Below are 17,041 nucleotides of genomic sequence, written 5' to 3' on the forward strand. Positions count from 1 at the left end.
GATAGGGAGGGTGGGAGGGAGGGAGACGCAAGAGGGAAGAGATATGGGAACATATGTATATGTATAACTGATTCACTTTGTTGTAAAGCAGAAACTGGCACACCATTGTGAAGCAATTATACTCCAATAAAGATGTTTAAAATAAATAAATAAATAAAATAAAGTCTTTTTTCCTCATATACCTGATCATTTTTTTATTGAGAGCTGAATATTTTATATGAAAATATTTGAGGCTCTAGATAATGTTATATTACTCCAGATAGGATTTAAATTTGCTTCTGGTAGGGCTGGGGCACTAATCACCCTAGTCAACTCAGGGCTTCAGTTGATTTAGAACAAGAGTTTGAGCCCTTGGGAGAGCCCCTCTACATCTGGCTCACCTAGCAGAATCCCAACCCAAAGTCAAGGGCACTTGCCAGGGCTTCCCTTCCTAAGAGAGCTATGGATTCCAATTTTTACCTCCTAGTCCAGGGATTAGGTGAGCAATGACCTACAGACCAAATCTAGCCTACCACTTGGTTTTTGTAAATAAAGTTTTATTGGAAAACAGTCATGCCCATTCATTTATCTATTGCCTAAGGCTACTTTTGTGCTAAAATGGCAGAACTGAATAGTTGTTAGAGACTATATGACCCTCAAAGCCAAAATTATTTATTATTTGCAAAATTTTGCTGACCCATGTCCTGGGTCCCTAAGTATAAGGAAAGCTCTGTCCAGCTTCTCTGCCTCTGAGCTATCTCTTGCAGAAATGGCAGATATCCCTAAAGGAAAAATAGCCCCTTTTTGTTTCTTTCTTGTACTGGATCTTGATCCTGTAATATTTTTTACTGCACCATTAGCTCTCTGATGTCTTCAAGTAGATTATTTTTCCAGCATTTTCTAGTTGTTCTCTGTGGGAGGGTTCATCTGAATTTCTTAGTTTGCCTTTATTGGAAGCAGAAATCTTTATAAGACAGTTTTTATTAGACATTTTAACCACCAGTTTTTAAACAAATTCAGTTTGACAATGGGTACTCCACCATCCCCTCTTGTTGGTTAAAATATTGTTTGCCAGGGATATTGTCCTTTATTACTTTTGATCTCTTCTAGTTGCTTGCTCTAGTGATGTAGGGTGCAGTTATTCTAGAGTTAGTTCTTATACTAAGAACTGCTATCACTACACAAAAATTCCTTCCTTCCTAGATTATTTCAATAATATATTTATTTCACTAAGTTCCTTTCCCTTTTAACCTATCCTGCATATCTGCTTCTGAATAATCTTCAAAATGACAGTCCTAATCAGGCTCTCAAAACCTTCAATGATTCCCATTGTCTAAAGAAATCCTTAACTTGACATTCATGTTGTGTTTTGTTTTTTTTTTCTCATCCTGTTTTTCAAGTTTTTCCCTTTCACTAGTCTGGTCAAAATATTTTGGTTACATACACTGATCAAAGTGGACACTCAGCTCTGCTAAAAAAATACCAAATTTTACTTAGTCAACTTAAAGCTTTTTTCTCCTTTAGAATGAACTTCTTCCCATTTCTACTTTTCAAAATTCAATTCAGATGGCATCATGTCTAACCATATCTTCCTTATCCTTTTATACCTCATAGTGGCTTGCACCTGGTGCTTATTCAATAAACATGTTTTTCACTGGAAATAAGATTTGGGTTCTGAAATATTTGCTTTGAGTAATTTCTCAATCAATATTTATGTTATAGAAACAAAGATAAGCTATTTTTCATTGGAGTATTGTCAGTCTTTTATTATTTCTTCCATAAGTGTTTGAATCATTAATAAAGTAATTGCTAAAATTAATGAAGTTATATCTAGCATTGGAGTGGCTAGATAATAATAATTGAGGGCTGTTAGATATGGTATTGACAGATTTCTTATAACTTTTAAACTGTTGATAACAGTTGAATAATTTTAATGCACTAATTTCCTTTTTAATTCAAGTAGCAAGGTAAACCATGTGACTAGTATCTAAGAATTCTAATATTTTAAACATTTAGACCCCTTATTAGTTCTCCTAATCTTGAATCTATGGGTAATTTTATGAGAGCATTTTCAAGAATAGACTCAAGTTAGTTAATTTAAGAATCCAGAGGAAGATGTGTGGAAGGTTGGTTTGAAAGGATATGGGTTTTAAAATTTTTGAGCTAGACTAAAATGTCCAATTTTCTAATGTATGTAAAGTGGGGAAATCTTGTTAATCCTTTTCATAAATAACCTTTCTGTAGTATTTGAATCTGTGATAAAAAAAATACTTGTATTTGTATCTTTCAACAATTGCCCTCAATAGCTCTAAGACGTGTTGGAAAGTGGCAAGTAGTAAACAGCAATAACCATAAGGTCAGAGCTAGAGGAGGTGCCTAGAGTAAACACTGTAGTGGAGAATGAAGGGTGGTGGAACAGAACACCGACGCTGATGAGAGCACCAAGAATTGGTAAGCTTGGTGTGATAGCAAGTGTTTTTATCTGGCTTTTGAGTTCAAAATGAAAGTGATAGTAACTTTTATGTGCAAAAAGTGTGGCCAAATGTGTAAAGATTTATGATTCGATGCTAATATTTTCCCATCAATGAATCTGGGGCAGAAGCAGAAAAAAAAAATGAATCTGACTAAGAAAGAACGAAGTAAAATCCCTCTCTGGTGCTCAGGAAAGCCACATTATTGATAGATAGGAGGAATGCTTGCCTCTATTTTATGTGAATGAAGCGACGTAGGGGGGTTTGCTTATTCTGAAACATCTGCCAATATTTCACAACTAGTGATTCACACTTTTGTGTTAAACATTTTACTCAGCTTGAATTTCTCTTTTAATAGATTTTGTTTTTAGAGAAACTTTAGGTTTACAGAAAAATTGCACTGAAAATATACCCACTCTCATTCCACTGCCGCACACAATTTTTCCTATTGTTAACGTCTTCCATTAGTGTGACACATTTCTTATAAGTGACCAACCAATATTGATACATTATTTTTACTAAAGCCTATAGTTTATAATAGGGTTCACTGTTGTTTGAACAGTGCTATGCATTTTGGCGAATACATAGTGTCAGGTATACACCATTGCAATACAGTATTAAACAGAATAGTCTGATCACCTTAAAAATACTCTGTGCTCCACTTATTCCTCCCTCCCCCCAAACTCCTGGCAACCACTGATCTTTTTTGCTGTCTCTATAGTATTACCTTTTCCAAAATGTCATATAGTTGTGATTATATAGCATTGTAACCTTTTTAGATTGGCTTCAGCCACTTAGCAGTATGCATGTAAGATTCTTTCATACGGCTTGATAGCTTATTTCCATGGCTTGAAGGGTTAGTTCTTCTTATCATTGAATATTCCACTGTATAGGTATACCACAGTTCATACATTCACTTACTGAAGGACACTTGGTTGTTTCCAGATTTTGGCAATTATGAATAAAGCTTCTGTAAACTTCTGCATGCTGGTTTTTTGTGTGGACATGTTTTCAACGTTTTGGAATAAATACCTAGGAGTGCAATTGCTGGGTTATATGGTATATTTAGCTTTACAAAACACTGCCAAGCAGTCTTCCAAAATGACTTACCGTTTTGCATTCTCACCAGCAATGAATGAGACTTCTTACTGCATTTGGTGTTGTCACTGTTTTGGACTTTATTCTAACAGGTGTGGAGTGGTGTCTCATTAGTGTTTTAATTTGCATTTCCCTGATGATAGACAATGTTGAGCATCTTTTCATATTATTATTAGCCATTTCTATGTCTTCTTTGGTGAAGTGTCTGTTCAGATCTTTTGCCCATTTTTTAAATTGAGTTGTTTGGTTTCTTATTGTTGAATTTTAAGAGTTCTTTGTAAATTTTGGACAGAAGTCCTTTATCAGGTGTGCGTTGGCTATGGTTTATATTTTCCAATCTGTGGCCCATAGTTCATTCTCTTAAAAGTGTCTTTCTCAAAACAGAAATTTTAACTTTTAACGAAGTCCAACTTTTAAATGTTTTCTTTGATGGATTATGTTTTTGATAGGGTATCTAAAAAGCCTTGACCAAACCCCAAGGTCACAGATTTTTTTTCCTATGTTATCTTCTAGGTGTTTTGTAGTTTTCATTTTATATTTAGGTCTTGACCCATTTTGAGTTAATTTTTGTGAAAGCTCTAAGTTCTGTGTCTAGATTCACTTTTTTTGCATGTGTATATCATGTTTTTCCAGTACCATTTGCTGAAAACACTCTCCTTTCTCCATTAAATTGCCTTTGCTCGTTGTCAAAGATCAGCTAACTGTATATGAGGAAGTTGCAATTCTCTTTTAAAATAAAGCTCCTCCTGGGAAAGGAAAGATGTTGAAAGTTATTAATATTTTAGTGTGAAAGAGTTATTCAGAATCTTCTCTTGACAGCAGAGACTGGGTTAGAGAATACTGGCTGTTGAGGTAGTCATAGTAGGTTGGCAGAAATTGGCAACTAAAATGTACCAAAGACATACTCTAATTTCTTCTCAACTTGGTCTAGGGCCTGAGTGTGTGGGGATGAGGGGTTACCTGAAGTCAGAACGTCAGTCTTGTGGGTCCTCATCCTCTAGGTAAAGGATGGGAAGTTCACTTACCTGTTCCTTTTTCACTTACTCTGTGACATGTAAATTGTCAAGTTGTTTGAATGTAGTAGCTATTGCATTGTTATTAAGCAATTAATTATTTTTAGAATTACATTGCTGTCAATCTCAGCTTTAATGTATGTGATAATTCACAAAGCAAGCCAAATGAATTCACATTTTCTATGGCTGTATCCCAGTTTTTCCTTAGATCTGGAGCAGAGCTGGTCTAGAAAACTTCCAGAAGTGATAAAAAATGAGGACACTATGGAAAAACAGTACATTTAATAACCTTGAACTGTCAGTCCCTCTATGCAGGGATTAATGCTTTCATACAAGAGTGCTATTCCAGGAATATGTAACAAGAATATATAAATTCACTTAAATTTAATCTAATGGATAGATTTAATTTTCAGTAAAAATTGAAGACTTCTTTTCAATCTGAAAGTGGTGGGATGTTTTTGTTCCATAAATCTGTAAAAGGATAACTTTTTAAAGTAATATGACTCATATGAATATAAAGTGAACATTCATCAAAGATTTAATTTAACTCATTAATTAATTGCAGGAACTGGAAAAGCTATTACAAATAATTCAAAAGAGAATCCAAAGAACAAACACATTTATAAATTAGGAATACTGAAATGAATTTGCAAGTGGTTGCAAAACGCTTTTCCTTTGTGGGGAAGGGAAGTCAACAGAACCTCCTCTAGTCAGAATTTATCACATATTGACAAACAAGAATTCTCAGTAGACAGTTATTTTACCTTATTATCAGTTATCTACAATTTATAAGAGTTGTAAAATAGCTTCAAGGCAATGACAGGCTTAAATCAGATAACCTAGAAGACCGTGCTCTAAATAATGCCTAGCTTTCTGTTGAAGATACTCAGTAACCAGTTTTTCTTATTGCAAATTTCCTTACAAATTTTTCTGTGCTTCTATTTTTCTTTAGATTATGGGACATTTGTATTACTTCAAAGATTGTTGAGGCTTGTGGGTATAGATGATGTTTATAAATTCTTCCTGAACCCAATCCAGATGTGCAATGTTTCCTTACCAGGCTACCTTGGGCAAAGCAACACAGCACTGAAACAGCCATAAGTATATTCTGTTAAAATATGTTTATTTAGAAAATAAATCTTCACTTGGCTTTAATTTTCTATTTTTTGGAAGCACACCTTTATTTTTCTCTCATTATTGACTGGATAGTTTCGTAGCTTACGACCCATTTGTTTCAGCTTGTATATCTGATACTTAGGCAATGGGTGTGTGTGTGATTGCCTGATCTCTACACTTTGAGGAGATAACACTTTCTACCATTAATGTATTAACGAGTATTTGTTATTTCCTCTGGATTCTTTCTTCATACAGGTCTAGATGTTTAGGAAGGGTATTCCTAAAGAATCCCACAGAAAGAGGTCAGCAGTAATTTTGTGTGAATTTTCTCCTTTCAATGTCCCAGAGTCCCAGAGACTATTGTTAACAAGGAGATTGCGGTTGGGGACAGGAGATGGATGTAAATCATGGTATTCTAGAGGAAACTTGCTGAAAGGAACATCCAAAGGCAGATTTGGGGGAGAGCTCTGTTTATAATTATTTTTCTACCTATATTAGGAATGTTGGCAACAGCTGGTTTGAAGATCATGCAAGATACTATCAGTGGATTCCAACCCCCACGCGAGGTAATCTTTGACCTTGAATGACCCCATCTAGTGAAAAGCTTATTTTCAAAATAAATAAAAAATCTCCTCTCAGCTGTGTACTAATCCAAATCATAAGAAATCCTCTTTTCACCTTGATAATTCTTCATATTTAGAATATTAGAAGAAGCAAATAGAGCTAAAAGGAGGTATAGCTGCTGTACTATACTATACTGTATACAGGTTGAATAGGGTTCCCCCAAATTGATGTCCACCTGGAACCTCAGACCTTATTTGGAAGTAGGGCCTTTGCAGATGTAATTAGTTAAAATGAGATCATATTAGATTAGGATGCGCCCTAATCCAATGACTGTTGTCCCTATAAAGAGAGAAAACAGAAACACAGACAGAGAGGCAAGAATACCATGTAAAACAGGGACAGATATTGGAGTGGTGCATCTCCAGGCCAAGGAGTACCAAGGACGGCCGATGACCACCAGAGGCAAAGAAGAGGCAAGGAAGGATTTTTCCCTAAAATTCTCAGAGAGGCCTTGTTGACACCTTGGCTTTGGACTTCTATCCACAGTGTCACTGAACCAGGTTCCTTTGCCCAACATGCAGCAAGCCAAACGCTGAGACGCCGAGCTTTGCAGCAGAGAAAAAGTTTATTCATGAGGCAGCCAACTGAGGAGACAGGAAAACAAATCTCAGATCTGCCTCCCTGAAGGTGGGGAACTTGGGATAGCGACAGGTGAAGAATAGGGTGGTCGGAGGTGCAAGGGAAAGTGATGGAGGCAGGAAAAGGTGATGTAATCATCTTCCTGTGCGGGTGCTGCTGAGCTACACGCTTCTTCCTGGGATGCATGTGCAAATCCGGGGGGAATTAGTGTGAAACATGGGGAAATTTGGGGCTGTGACATCAAAAGGTCATCTGTTAAACAAGCAGGTCTATTCTGTGCAGACTCGGCTCAGTCATTTTGGTTCCATCTGGTTTCAGCCAGATTTGTTGTGTTACAGGCAGAGGGTTTTTTTTTTTAACAAGCTGTTCCCTTATCTGCTGTTCTGTTAGATAAGCCCAAGAGCTTCTGTTAGTCACCAGTTTTTATTAACCCTATGGGGCATGGTTTCAGGGGGGTGTTTTTTGGCTTAAAAAAAACCATACATTTATTTTTCACAGTTCTAGAGACCAGAAGTCCAAGATTAGAGTGCCAGCATGGTCTGGCTCTTTTTTTTTTTTAAACATCTTTATTGGAGTATAATTGCTTTACAGTTGTGTGTTAGTCTCCCCTCTATTGCAAAGTGAATCAGCTAAACGTATACATATATCCCCATATCCCCTCCCTCTTGCGTCTCCCTCCCATGGGGCACAGTTTCGTGAGACCCGGGAGAGAATATATTTTGCTGTTTTCAGCTACCCAGTTTGTGGTACTTTGTTATGGTAGCCCTAGGAAAATAACACAGTGCCCTTAAGCAAAATGGCGATGAGGCATGAGTGGCTTCTTTGTCCCTGGCAACCCTCCTTCTCACTCTTGCTTACATATTCTTTAATGGGTTTTCATTCCAATGTTTTAAATGGCACCTTGAAAGGCATGTTTCAAAGGAATGAAAGACTCTGAGGTCCTGTCAGATGCTACAGCACCTGGGCTAGGAAGGCTTTCAGGGCAAGTGGGAACTTCCCAGAAGCTTTGGCAGAACTATCTCCCCTTCTCTCCAGGGTAAGGGCTTTCAAACAAACAGGAGCCACAGTTCCCCTCCTGCCTCCAAACAAGTCCCTCTCAGCTCAGAGGGTACCTGACACTCGGATGCATCCTGATATTTGCTCATTTGCTACATGTCTTTGTCATCACTTCCTGTGCTGCCCGTGGGTGTCCTGAGTATTTCTCCCAGGAAACAGGCCCTTCAGACTCACAGCTGTGGTGTATAGTGCAGTGACCACACAGCTAAAACTTGCTGCTAAAGCTTTACTCAGAATATTCTCAACAAACATCCAGGCTCCTGATCTTTGCGTAGAACTCGGTTGAGGGAATATTGCCTCCTTAACCTGCCTATGGTAAACACACAAAATAAGTACAAATCAACTTATTTCACCAGCCTAGGGTACAAATATGGCTATCTTTTCCCTATTAATGGCTAAATTTTAGCAGAGTATAGCATCTTCCATTTGAGTTCTCCTCTCCCTTTTGATTGGTCTAGAAACGTGGCGGCTACTTCAGTTCAGAGGGTGAGTTCTGCCTTTGTAAAAAGGAGACCCTGGCAGCTTGGCCAGGCGGGGGCGCTTGCAGCCGCAGCCACGTGCCCTGCTGGACCCTGCTCTCTCACGCGCCCACCTGTGGCCATCGTCCCTGTGCTGCAGGTGAAGTCCCCTTTGGGGTCCGGGCTGTCCTCTCTGGCCAGCAGACTTGGGTCTGAGCCATTCTGGTCCACTCTGTCAGCTAGAAAATAACTGGGGGTGTTAGGAAGGGCGTTTGGAGTTGGGCTTTCCCTTCCAGGAGTATACAAATTATCATGACGCTTCCCAGAGCTCTGAGGGGAGAGGCGACCTTTTCTAAGTCACATAAAGTAAAAAGGTCCAGGTGTGCAGTTTTCCCAGGGTAATGGGTACTAACTCAGTTTTCTGAAATAAAAAAGATGATTGACTGTCTCCTCCTTTAGCTAAAAAAGAAGCAGTTTTAAAAATTTCACCTCACTTCATTTCATAAACAGTGAGTATACTAAGTCAATTGTCGTCAACAAATCATTTATTTTATTTAAAAAGTACTTTTAAATATATGAAAACAGTATGTGCTTATTGTAGAACATTTGAAAAAGATCATGTATTTCAAAGTGAAAAAAGCCGGGTGACACTGGTCAGTCTGACTTCCAAACTACTTACCAGGACAACATCACTCACTTTTCTACTTGGATTGAGCCCGTGTAGGGGAAGTAGCCAACATCTTAAAATGTCCAAACTTAGAAAGAAAACCTGCTCTCATCTGCAAGGAGAAAATCAAGCCCTTAATAGCCCCCTTGATGGTAAGAGAGAGAACAGAGAAGCACATGGCTAATGAAATCATCAACCTAATAGAAAAGTCATGACTCTTGCATACAATAATAATTGTAAAACTCCAGGTGGTAGAAATCTTTGATTATGGCAGGCATTCTTATAAATTTCAACCTCCACATGATTCTCCCCGATAAGAATTCAGTGAACATGAAGAATTATGGCCCATCTACCCGATCCATTTCTTCCTTCTGTGAAAAAAGGACTTGGTGATCACAGTTAAATGTCACCAGCCAAGCAGAATTTGATAAGAGATTCAGTAAATCTACTTTAGAATTGTTGCTGATGATGCTCAGGGAAATATATGATTTGCTCCAAGTTTTTTTTTTTTTTTGCAGTACGCGGGCCTCTCACTGTTGTGGCCTCTCCCGTTGCGGAGCACAGGCTCCGGACGCGCAGTCTCAGCGGCCAGGGCTCACGGGCCCAGCCTCTCCGCGGCATGTGGGATCTTCCCGGACCGGGGCACGAACCCGTGTCCCCTGCATCGGCAGGCCAACTCCCAACCACTGCGCCACCAAGGAGGCCCTGCTCCAAGTTTTTATGTACAATTTTCCTTTAATCCAATTGAGGGAGGGACAAGTCTGTCATCTGTGACTTTTCGTCACATTGCTGCTGGTCACCAGTTAATCGGTTCTAACTACACTAAACTGATAGCTGGAAATGGGATGTGAATGATTCGTAATTGAATCTCAAATGCCTGCATGTCTGAGAGTCTAGCTAATGGAAATGTGTAGGCCTAAAATACCACTGGTGCAAACATACGTGACTACCCACCCTTGGATTCACACAACAGGCCACAATTACATTGATAATTAAGCTAAGCTAATATCAATTTACAATTAAAAGGCAAGAATAGCAGCATTGCAAACAACAATAAGCAGCTTAAGAAAACACTGCTATGTGATGAAAAGTGTGGTTTTTTTTTTTAAGTGTAGGAATTCTAACTATGTGTGTGTCTTGTTTTGTTTACAATACTTTCCTTATTAAAATATGAGCTCATGAGAGCAGGGAGTTTCCGGTTGTTTGTTTTGTTTAGAGGCACTCCCAGTTACTAGGCAAGTGCCTGGCACAGGGCACTGCTCACCAGTAGTTGTTGAGAGAATGAATGCACTTTACATAATTACAGTCACACCGCATGACAACCAAATCTCCCAGTAGGAATCTCCACCACTAAGCAGCACTTATTAGAATATAAAAATTAAAGTCTATGGAATTATACTTTACCCCATAAAGTTGGCCCTCAGCCCACTATGGCCCTCCCTACTCATGTCTGACTGTGAGCCCTACTTTGAATATCACAGATCTAGACTCTATGGCCTACTACAGCTGTCCCACGGTATCCATGGGATTGGTTCCAAGACCTCTATGGATACCAAAATTCTTGGATGCTCAAGCCCCTTATATAAAGGGTGTAATGTACAGTTGGCCTCTGAGCAGCGGGTTCTACATCCTCACAATTGGTTGAATCCGCAGATGCCGAACCCAGGGATACAGAGGATGGACTGTACTGTGCTTTAAGTTCTTGCTATTCAAAGTCTGGCTGGGGAAGCAACTACATCCACATCACAGGGAGCTTGATAGAAATGCAGAATCTCAGGCCCCCCCACTCGGACCTACTAAACCCAAATCCACTTTTTAACACGATTCCCAGGTGATGCATATGTGTATTTGAGTTTGAGAAGCACTGCTTTAAGGACTGCAGTCAGTACAGTGTGTTGACTATAGTTAACAACACTGTATTGTATACTTGAAAGTTACTAAGAGAGTAGATCTTAAGTGTTCTCACCACACACACACAAACACAATCTATGTGCCATGATGGATGTGGTAAATAACCTTATTGAGGTAATCGTTTTTCAAGATATACATATATCGGGCTTGCCTGGTGGCGCAGTGGTTGAGAGTCCGCCTACCGATGCAGAGGACACGGGTTCGTGCCCCGGTCCGGGAAGATCCCGCATGCCGCGGAGCAGCTGGGCCCGTGAGCCATGGCCGCTGAGCCTGCGCGTCCGGAGCCTGTGCTCCGCAACGGGAGAGGCCACAACAGTGAGACGAGCCCCGCTTATCGAAAAAAAAAAAAAAAAAAAGATACACATATATCAACTTGTCACATACATCTTGAACATACACAATTGTTGTAAGTCAAGTGTATCTCAATAAAACTGGGTGAAAGATACTGCAGTCACTGCTATAACAACAGTCAGCTCTGATCCCCGGGCCCTGCACCCAGCCAACTCCAAAAAGAGGCAAATAGAAACATCTAAGTGATTAGAGTGGATCTCTAGTTAGTCCATCAATCAAGAAATGTCTATTGGGCATCTCCAAGGTGCCAGTCACTCTAGGTGTCATGCCTTTAGCCCCCGTGTGTCTCCCTGAAATACTATTAGTCACATGGAGTGACTAATAGTTCTCACTAGTCACTAACAAATTCTCACTATTAGTCACTTGGAGTGTCGAGCCATGAGGCATCTCAGAGAAGACCTCGTCCAACCCCTGTATTTTGCCTGTAAGGAAACGAAGTTTGTGTGTGACCCAGGACATACAGAACAGACTAAAATCCAGGTTTTTGTTTATTACATCACACTTTATTCTTCTTCCATATGTAAAACTCAAGAGAGATATGGTTAGATTTGACCCCTACGCATTCCGAGGTAGGGATAGCTTGTCCCCAGAAGTCCCAAGAGAAAGTGACATGTGTCACTTGGGAATGAACTTCTTACATTCACCTTCTATCATGGATGAGAGGGCATTTAGAAAGGCATAAAGTGCAGGTCACATTTTGACAGGAGGAAACGGGTACAAGGGAGAGTATTCCAGGCACCAAGATCTTCCCAGAGATGAGGCAGCAGAGGTCATGTGTGGAGACCACAAAAGGGTCAGTTTGGCAGGAGGTGAGGAGACTAGACTGTGGAACTGGGGTCACATCTTGGAGAGTGTCAGCTCTAAGCTAGGGACAGAAAAGCACTGAATTTGCAAATAATCTTTAAACCCCTCCCTAATTGTTTTTTCCAAAGCCAAACTCTCATCTTTGGCTCAGAGCTTGACAAGGAAAGTCACTTTCTGCTTCTAAGTGTGGTCGGTTTCTCCCTCCCAATTGCTCTTCCACACGTCTACCAGCTGTTTTTTTTTTTTTTTTTTTTTTTTTTGGTACGCGGGCCTCTCACTGTCGTGGCCTCTCCCGTTGCGGAGCACAGGCCCGGACGCGCAGGCTCAGCGGCCATGGCTCACGGGCCCAGCTGCTCCGCGGCATGTGGGATCTTCCCGGACCGGGTCACAAACCCGTGTTCCCTACATCGACAGGCGGACTCTCAACCACTGCACCACCAGGGAAGCCCTACCAGCTGTTTTTAAATGCCGCTTGGCTGTGTTGCCCTACTGCTCAAAATATTTTAAGAACTTAAAATAGAGGACAAAGTAAGGCTGCTAAGCCTGGCATTCGGTGCTCTCTGCAACCTGACCCCCACTTTCCTCTCCGATTTTATTTCCTGTGACCTGCTCTAGAGCTTCCTGCCCTCGCCAAGCTGGAGAATCCACTGCTTTACAGTAAATTAAGTGCATTTCTGCCTTATGGCCACAGCCCCAGCTGGAACAGCATTTCCCTTCTCTCTAGGTCCATGAATCTCATCTTCCTTCTGCATCTAGCTCCTCTAAGATTCCCCTGACTCAGCCCACTATCACCATCAGCTACCCTCTCTTCCCAAAATCCTTTGCATTTTCCCTCTTATTGAAACAGCAACTGGCTCATTCTTTCATTCAGCTGAAATTTGTTGGATGCCTGCTGTGTGTCAGGTCCTAAGAAGATAAGTGTCTCAATCCCAGCATTGGAAGAGCTGACAATCTAGTGGGGGAATGATTCACTGTTACAATGGAATATGATAGATGCAGCCATAGCAGTAAAACTGAGTAACGTGAAAGCACCCAGCACAAAGTAATGGGAGGGACAAAGGGTGGGAGGGAAGGAGACAGGGGAAAAGGCAGGGAAGGGGGAAGGGGGAGAGAGAGGGAATGTGAAGGCTTTTTGGTAACTGATTTCTCAGTTTAGCTTTGAAGGATGAGTCGTAGTCAGAAAAGGATGATGTGATGGGGAAGGATGAGTCTGTGTGAAGTCTTCAGGGGACAGTGGCAAATTTGAAAAATCACTTAAGCTAACTTAGCGGGTACTTGTTGATGATGCTCGTGGAAATATGTGATTTGCTCCATGCTTTTAGGAACAATTTTTCTTTAATCCAGTCGAGGGGCAGCTGCATTATCTGTAACTTTTTGTCACATGGCTGCAGGTCCCCCAGTTAATCAGCTATAGTTAGACTGTGCTGATAGTTGGAAAAATATTTTAAAAATCAGCAAATATTAAAATTCTTCCATGAAACAAGATCTTTTAAAACAGAACCTGTGTCTCTTCTTCACTAAACTACTGATGATTATGATAATGAATTACTGGGGACATTTTACACCTCTTCAATCAATAACTCAGACTATTATAATAAAATTCTATCCTTTCAGCAAATACTTATTGAGTACTATGTTAGACTCCTCTTACGTACCACTTCCTATCCTCTCTTCCTCTGCGCGAGCTCTTACCAACTTCCCCCTGGTGCAACTAGCCCACACGGCCTGCTCACAGCTTTTCTGTTGACCACGAGGTATGGAACTCTGGGGGTTCCCATACACGCACAACTCAGAAACATAAGGGAGACCAGTGGGAGATGGGGGCCAAGGGATGCCTTCTTCTCTCTTCCTCTCCCAGAGGATTGTTTTGAGATGCAGTTTCTACACTTAGCAAAGGATGGTCTTAAAAGATCAAATGAAACATTTGCTCTCAGAACCCCTTGCCCTCACTTTTGCTCTTCTGGGATTTCTTCCGTCAGCAAAGTGGTTGAATTTAAAGCCTTTGTCTCAGGCTCTGCTTTCTTGGGACTCCAGGTTAAGACAAGCATTTACTATGTGCCAGGAACTGTTCTAGACTCTTGGGCTATATAAGGAACAAAGACTACTGAAGTTTATCACCCACAAGCTGTTTTTATGATCTTGATGAGGAAAGTGAAAGCACAAATTGTATCATTTGTGTAAATGCAAATATTTTATTTTTTAAAATATTTTTCCCACTGGTCTCTGCTAAAGGAAGAAATGAAAAAAAAGGTATTAGAATAGAACATTAAATAAGCTATATGATGCATAATTAGGGCATATGGAGCTACATAACTATGGAGAAATAGAAAACAAAGACAGTGGCTTCATGGAAAATTCTAGGTACTATGGATATAAGTTTTTTTCCAGAATGTGTTTTATTTCTCCCCTTTTGTTTCAGTTGTAGATATTTCTTTCTGGATTCCCACCCAAAACCTCAACTCCTTTTCCCTTAATAATCAATTTTTCTTTTAAAATGCTTTAGTTTAAACAACTGGTGTGTATTCTCACTAGGCTATAACATTCTTCACAGAGAAATGATCAGCATATCAGGATGTCTGCTCATTAGCTTATATTTTAGGAAGACTGAGAACCTGTTCAAAGTTCAGCCTTAAAACTGAATGTCATTCTTACCTGTTTTTTTTTTTTAAATAAATTTATTTATTTATTTTTGGCTACGTAGGGTCTTCATTGCTGCGTGTAGGCTTTCTCCATTTGCAGAGAGCAGGGGCTGCTCTTTGTTGCGGTGCGCAGGCTTCTCATTGCAGTGGCTCCTCTTTTGCGGAGCACAGGCTCTAGGCGCACGGGCTTCAGTAGTTGTGTCACAAAGGCTCAGCACATGGGCTTAGTTGCTCCACGGCATGTGGGATCTTCCCTGACCAGGGCTCGAACCCGTGTCCCCTGGATTCTTAGCCACTGCGCCACCAGGGAAGTCCCTTCTTACCTGTTTTTAAGGCTTGGTGGCTTAGATCACACAATTCCCATGCTAATAACATTATAAATTTTCATTTAAGCATAGGAAATTGACAAAGAAGAAACTTTTCATTACTGAAGTCTTTGAAAATATGTCGAAGGGAAGATAGTTAACTTTCATTTCATTAGTCATTTTAAAGCATTCCACAATGAAATAGGTGTCATCATTCCTGCTTTTCCTGAAGAATCTCCCAAACCTGCATACCTATTTTGATCTCCTGAATGTTTTAAAAACACAACATCCCACCTCCCCTGCCCCTACCATCTCCACCTTTAAATTTCTCCCCTCAAAAAAGAACTTTCCCACATCCTCCTGGTGAGTCTCTACCTGACCATGGCCCGTCATGTGGAGCCCCATGTAATTTCATCAGCCTCAGGTCCATTTGTCACTATGAAAAAGAACACCATAGACATGCCACTTAACTGGGCTACTCTTGGGGGAAGCAGCCTCTGGTGACTGTTCCAGATAATTTCCAATACCATCACCCAATCTTGCACTCACAGAGACAGGTGAAAAGTCATGAATAGGAGGTATTTATGCAACCAGACTTGCTTAATTTTTTCTCAGGCAAGCGTGGCATTGATGTACCAAATATTTGAATGGCTCATCTTTAGATAAAATAACCAGTGTTACTTTCTTCTCCCTAGCCTCAAGTTGGCTGGGTTTTGATGCCAGTTTTAAATTCTGGCTCTTGTCAAAAAAAAAAAAAAATCAATCATCTTGCAGACAGAAGTTCTTCTGCTTCTTAGAAAATAGCAGGAGACTCTATTTATAAAGGGAGAGATTCGAAAAGACTAAATTGTGGTTGCCACCTTTAAGTAGGATTTAGCACTTAATGCAATAACTTTTGGCAAGAGTTTGACTGGTTTCTTTCCTGCCCAGAACTATTTGCCGTGCCTGCTTTATTCTTAGCCTCCTTTTCAAAACGAAGCACCTGTTGGTTTTTGCGTCTCTTGGAAGGCAGGGATCCTATTCTTCCAGCTTCTTGAACTGAACTGCAATTTGTGGTTTGGTCCCGGAGATGTATTTTCTGTGATTTTTTTTCTTTCTGGAAAGTATAAAAATGAAATGCAAATGAAAGTTAAAGTCTTAATTGAGTTTTAATAACCACATGAACATTAACCAAGAATTATCCAAGGCTTATCATTCCATAAATGACATATTTTTGCACAACTGCAACTTCAGGGCAAACTTGCCTAAATGTTCACATTTCTAGGGAGTTGGGATGATTGGGGAATAGCTGTCTATTTTTCAGCTAATAAAGGTTGGAGACACTTTAGGAAATCTCTGCTTATGGACTGGGGATGGCTTTGGAATTATTTCTTTTGCCCTAAATACTGTAAGTTCTCACCCTATGTATCCATGTGTCATTTGAAACTTCCCTTTCCTAATGACCTCCACGTTTGTACATTTTGTATCACAAGTCAGGCTTTGGTTCCTGATTGACACCTAGTTCCCTCCTGGGACAGGAGCTTTAGTAGAGTGGAAGTCACTTGTCAGGACCAGAACTCTCCTGGATTTTCCATCCTCTCCTGCCTTTGTGTTCCTGACTACTGTTTTCCCCCATGTCAAGCACTTGAAGCCTTTCATTTCAGCTAATCCAAATCCTCTGCTTTCATCCAGACTCTTATTAGGAGTCTTGTTTCTGCATAGGAGGGCATCTGTCCCCTTTTCTTGCCAGGGTAAGTGCTAGGATTGGAAATGTTGCCTCTCTCCATCTTCTTATTCTGCCCTTCCCCAAGGGAGGAGTGGCAGTGCGGCTCGGAATTGACATCTATTGAGTTTGAGCCAAGTCAGCTGGTGGGTGAGTAACTGGGCCCCTGAAGCCAGGTTCAGTCTCCATCCATTTGTCTTTTTTCACTCCTCTGTTCAGGGGCAGGGGGTTTCTCCTCTCCTCTTCTGAATCCAGGCATGGGGGGGGT

The 17,041-nt window shown here is 40.4% G+C and overlaps 1 protein-coding gene across 4 annotated transcripts in view; it reads left to right on the top strand.

Moving 5' to 3' along the window:
* The window catches only part of LOC114486961 (neuroepithelial cell-transforming gene 1 protein-like), a 31,643-nt gene that overhangs the window by 1,589 nt on the left and 13,013 nt on the right, over positions 1–17,041 (top strand). For 2 of the 4 annotated variants that reach the window (XM_028494501.2, XM_028494498.2), the window contains exon 2: positions 6,176–6,243. In XM_028494501.2, coding sequence (XP_028350302.1) covers positions 6,176–6,243 — 68 coding nt within the window. Of the gene's footprint in view, positions 1–6,175; positions 6,244–6,787; positions 7,327–9,579; positions 10,944–17,041 lie in introns of those variants that run through there. The other 2 variants (XR_008618362.1, XM_028494500.2) reach the window with 2 other exon arrangements.

Source organism: Physeter macrocephalus, chromosome 10 (assembly GCF_002837175.3).
Source record: "Physeter macrocephalus isolate SW-GA chromosome 10, ASM283717v5, whole genome shotgun sequence".
NCBI classification, from domain to species: domain Eukaryota; kingdom Metazoa; phylum Chordata; class Mammalia; order Artiodactyla; family Physeteridae; genus Physeter; species Physeter macrocephalus.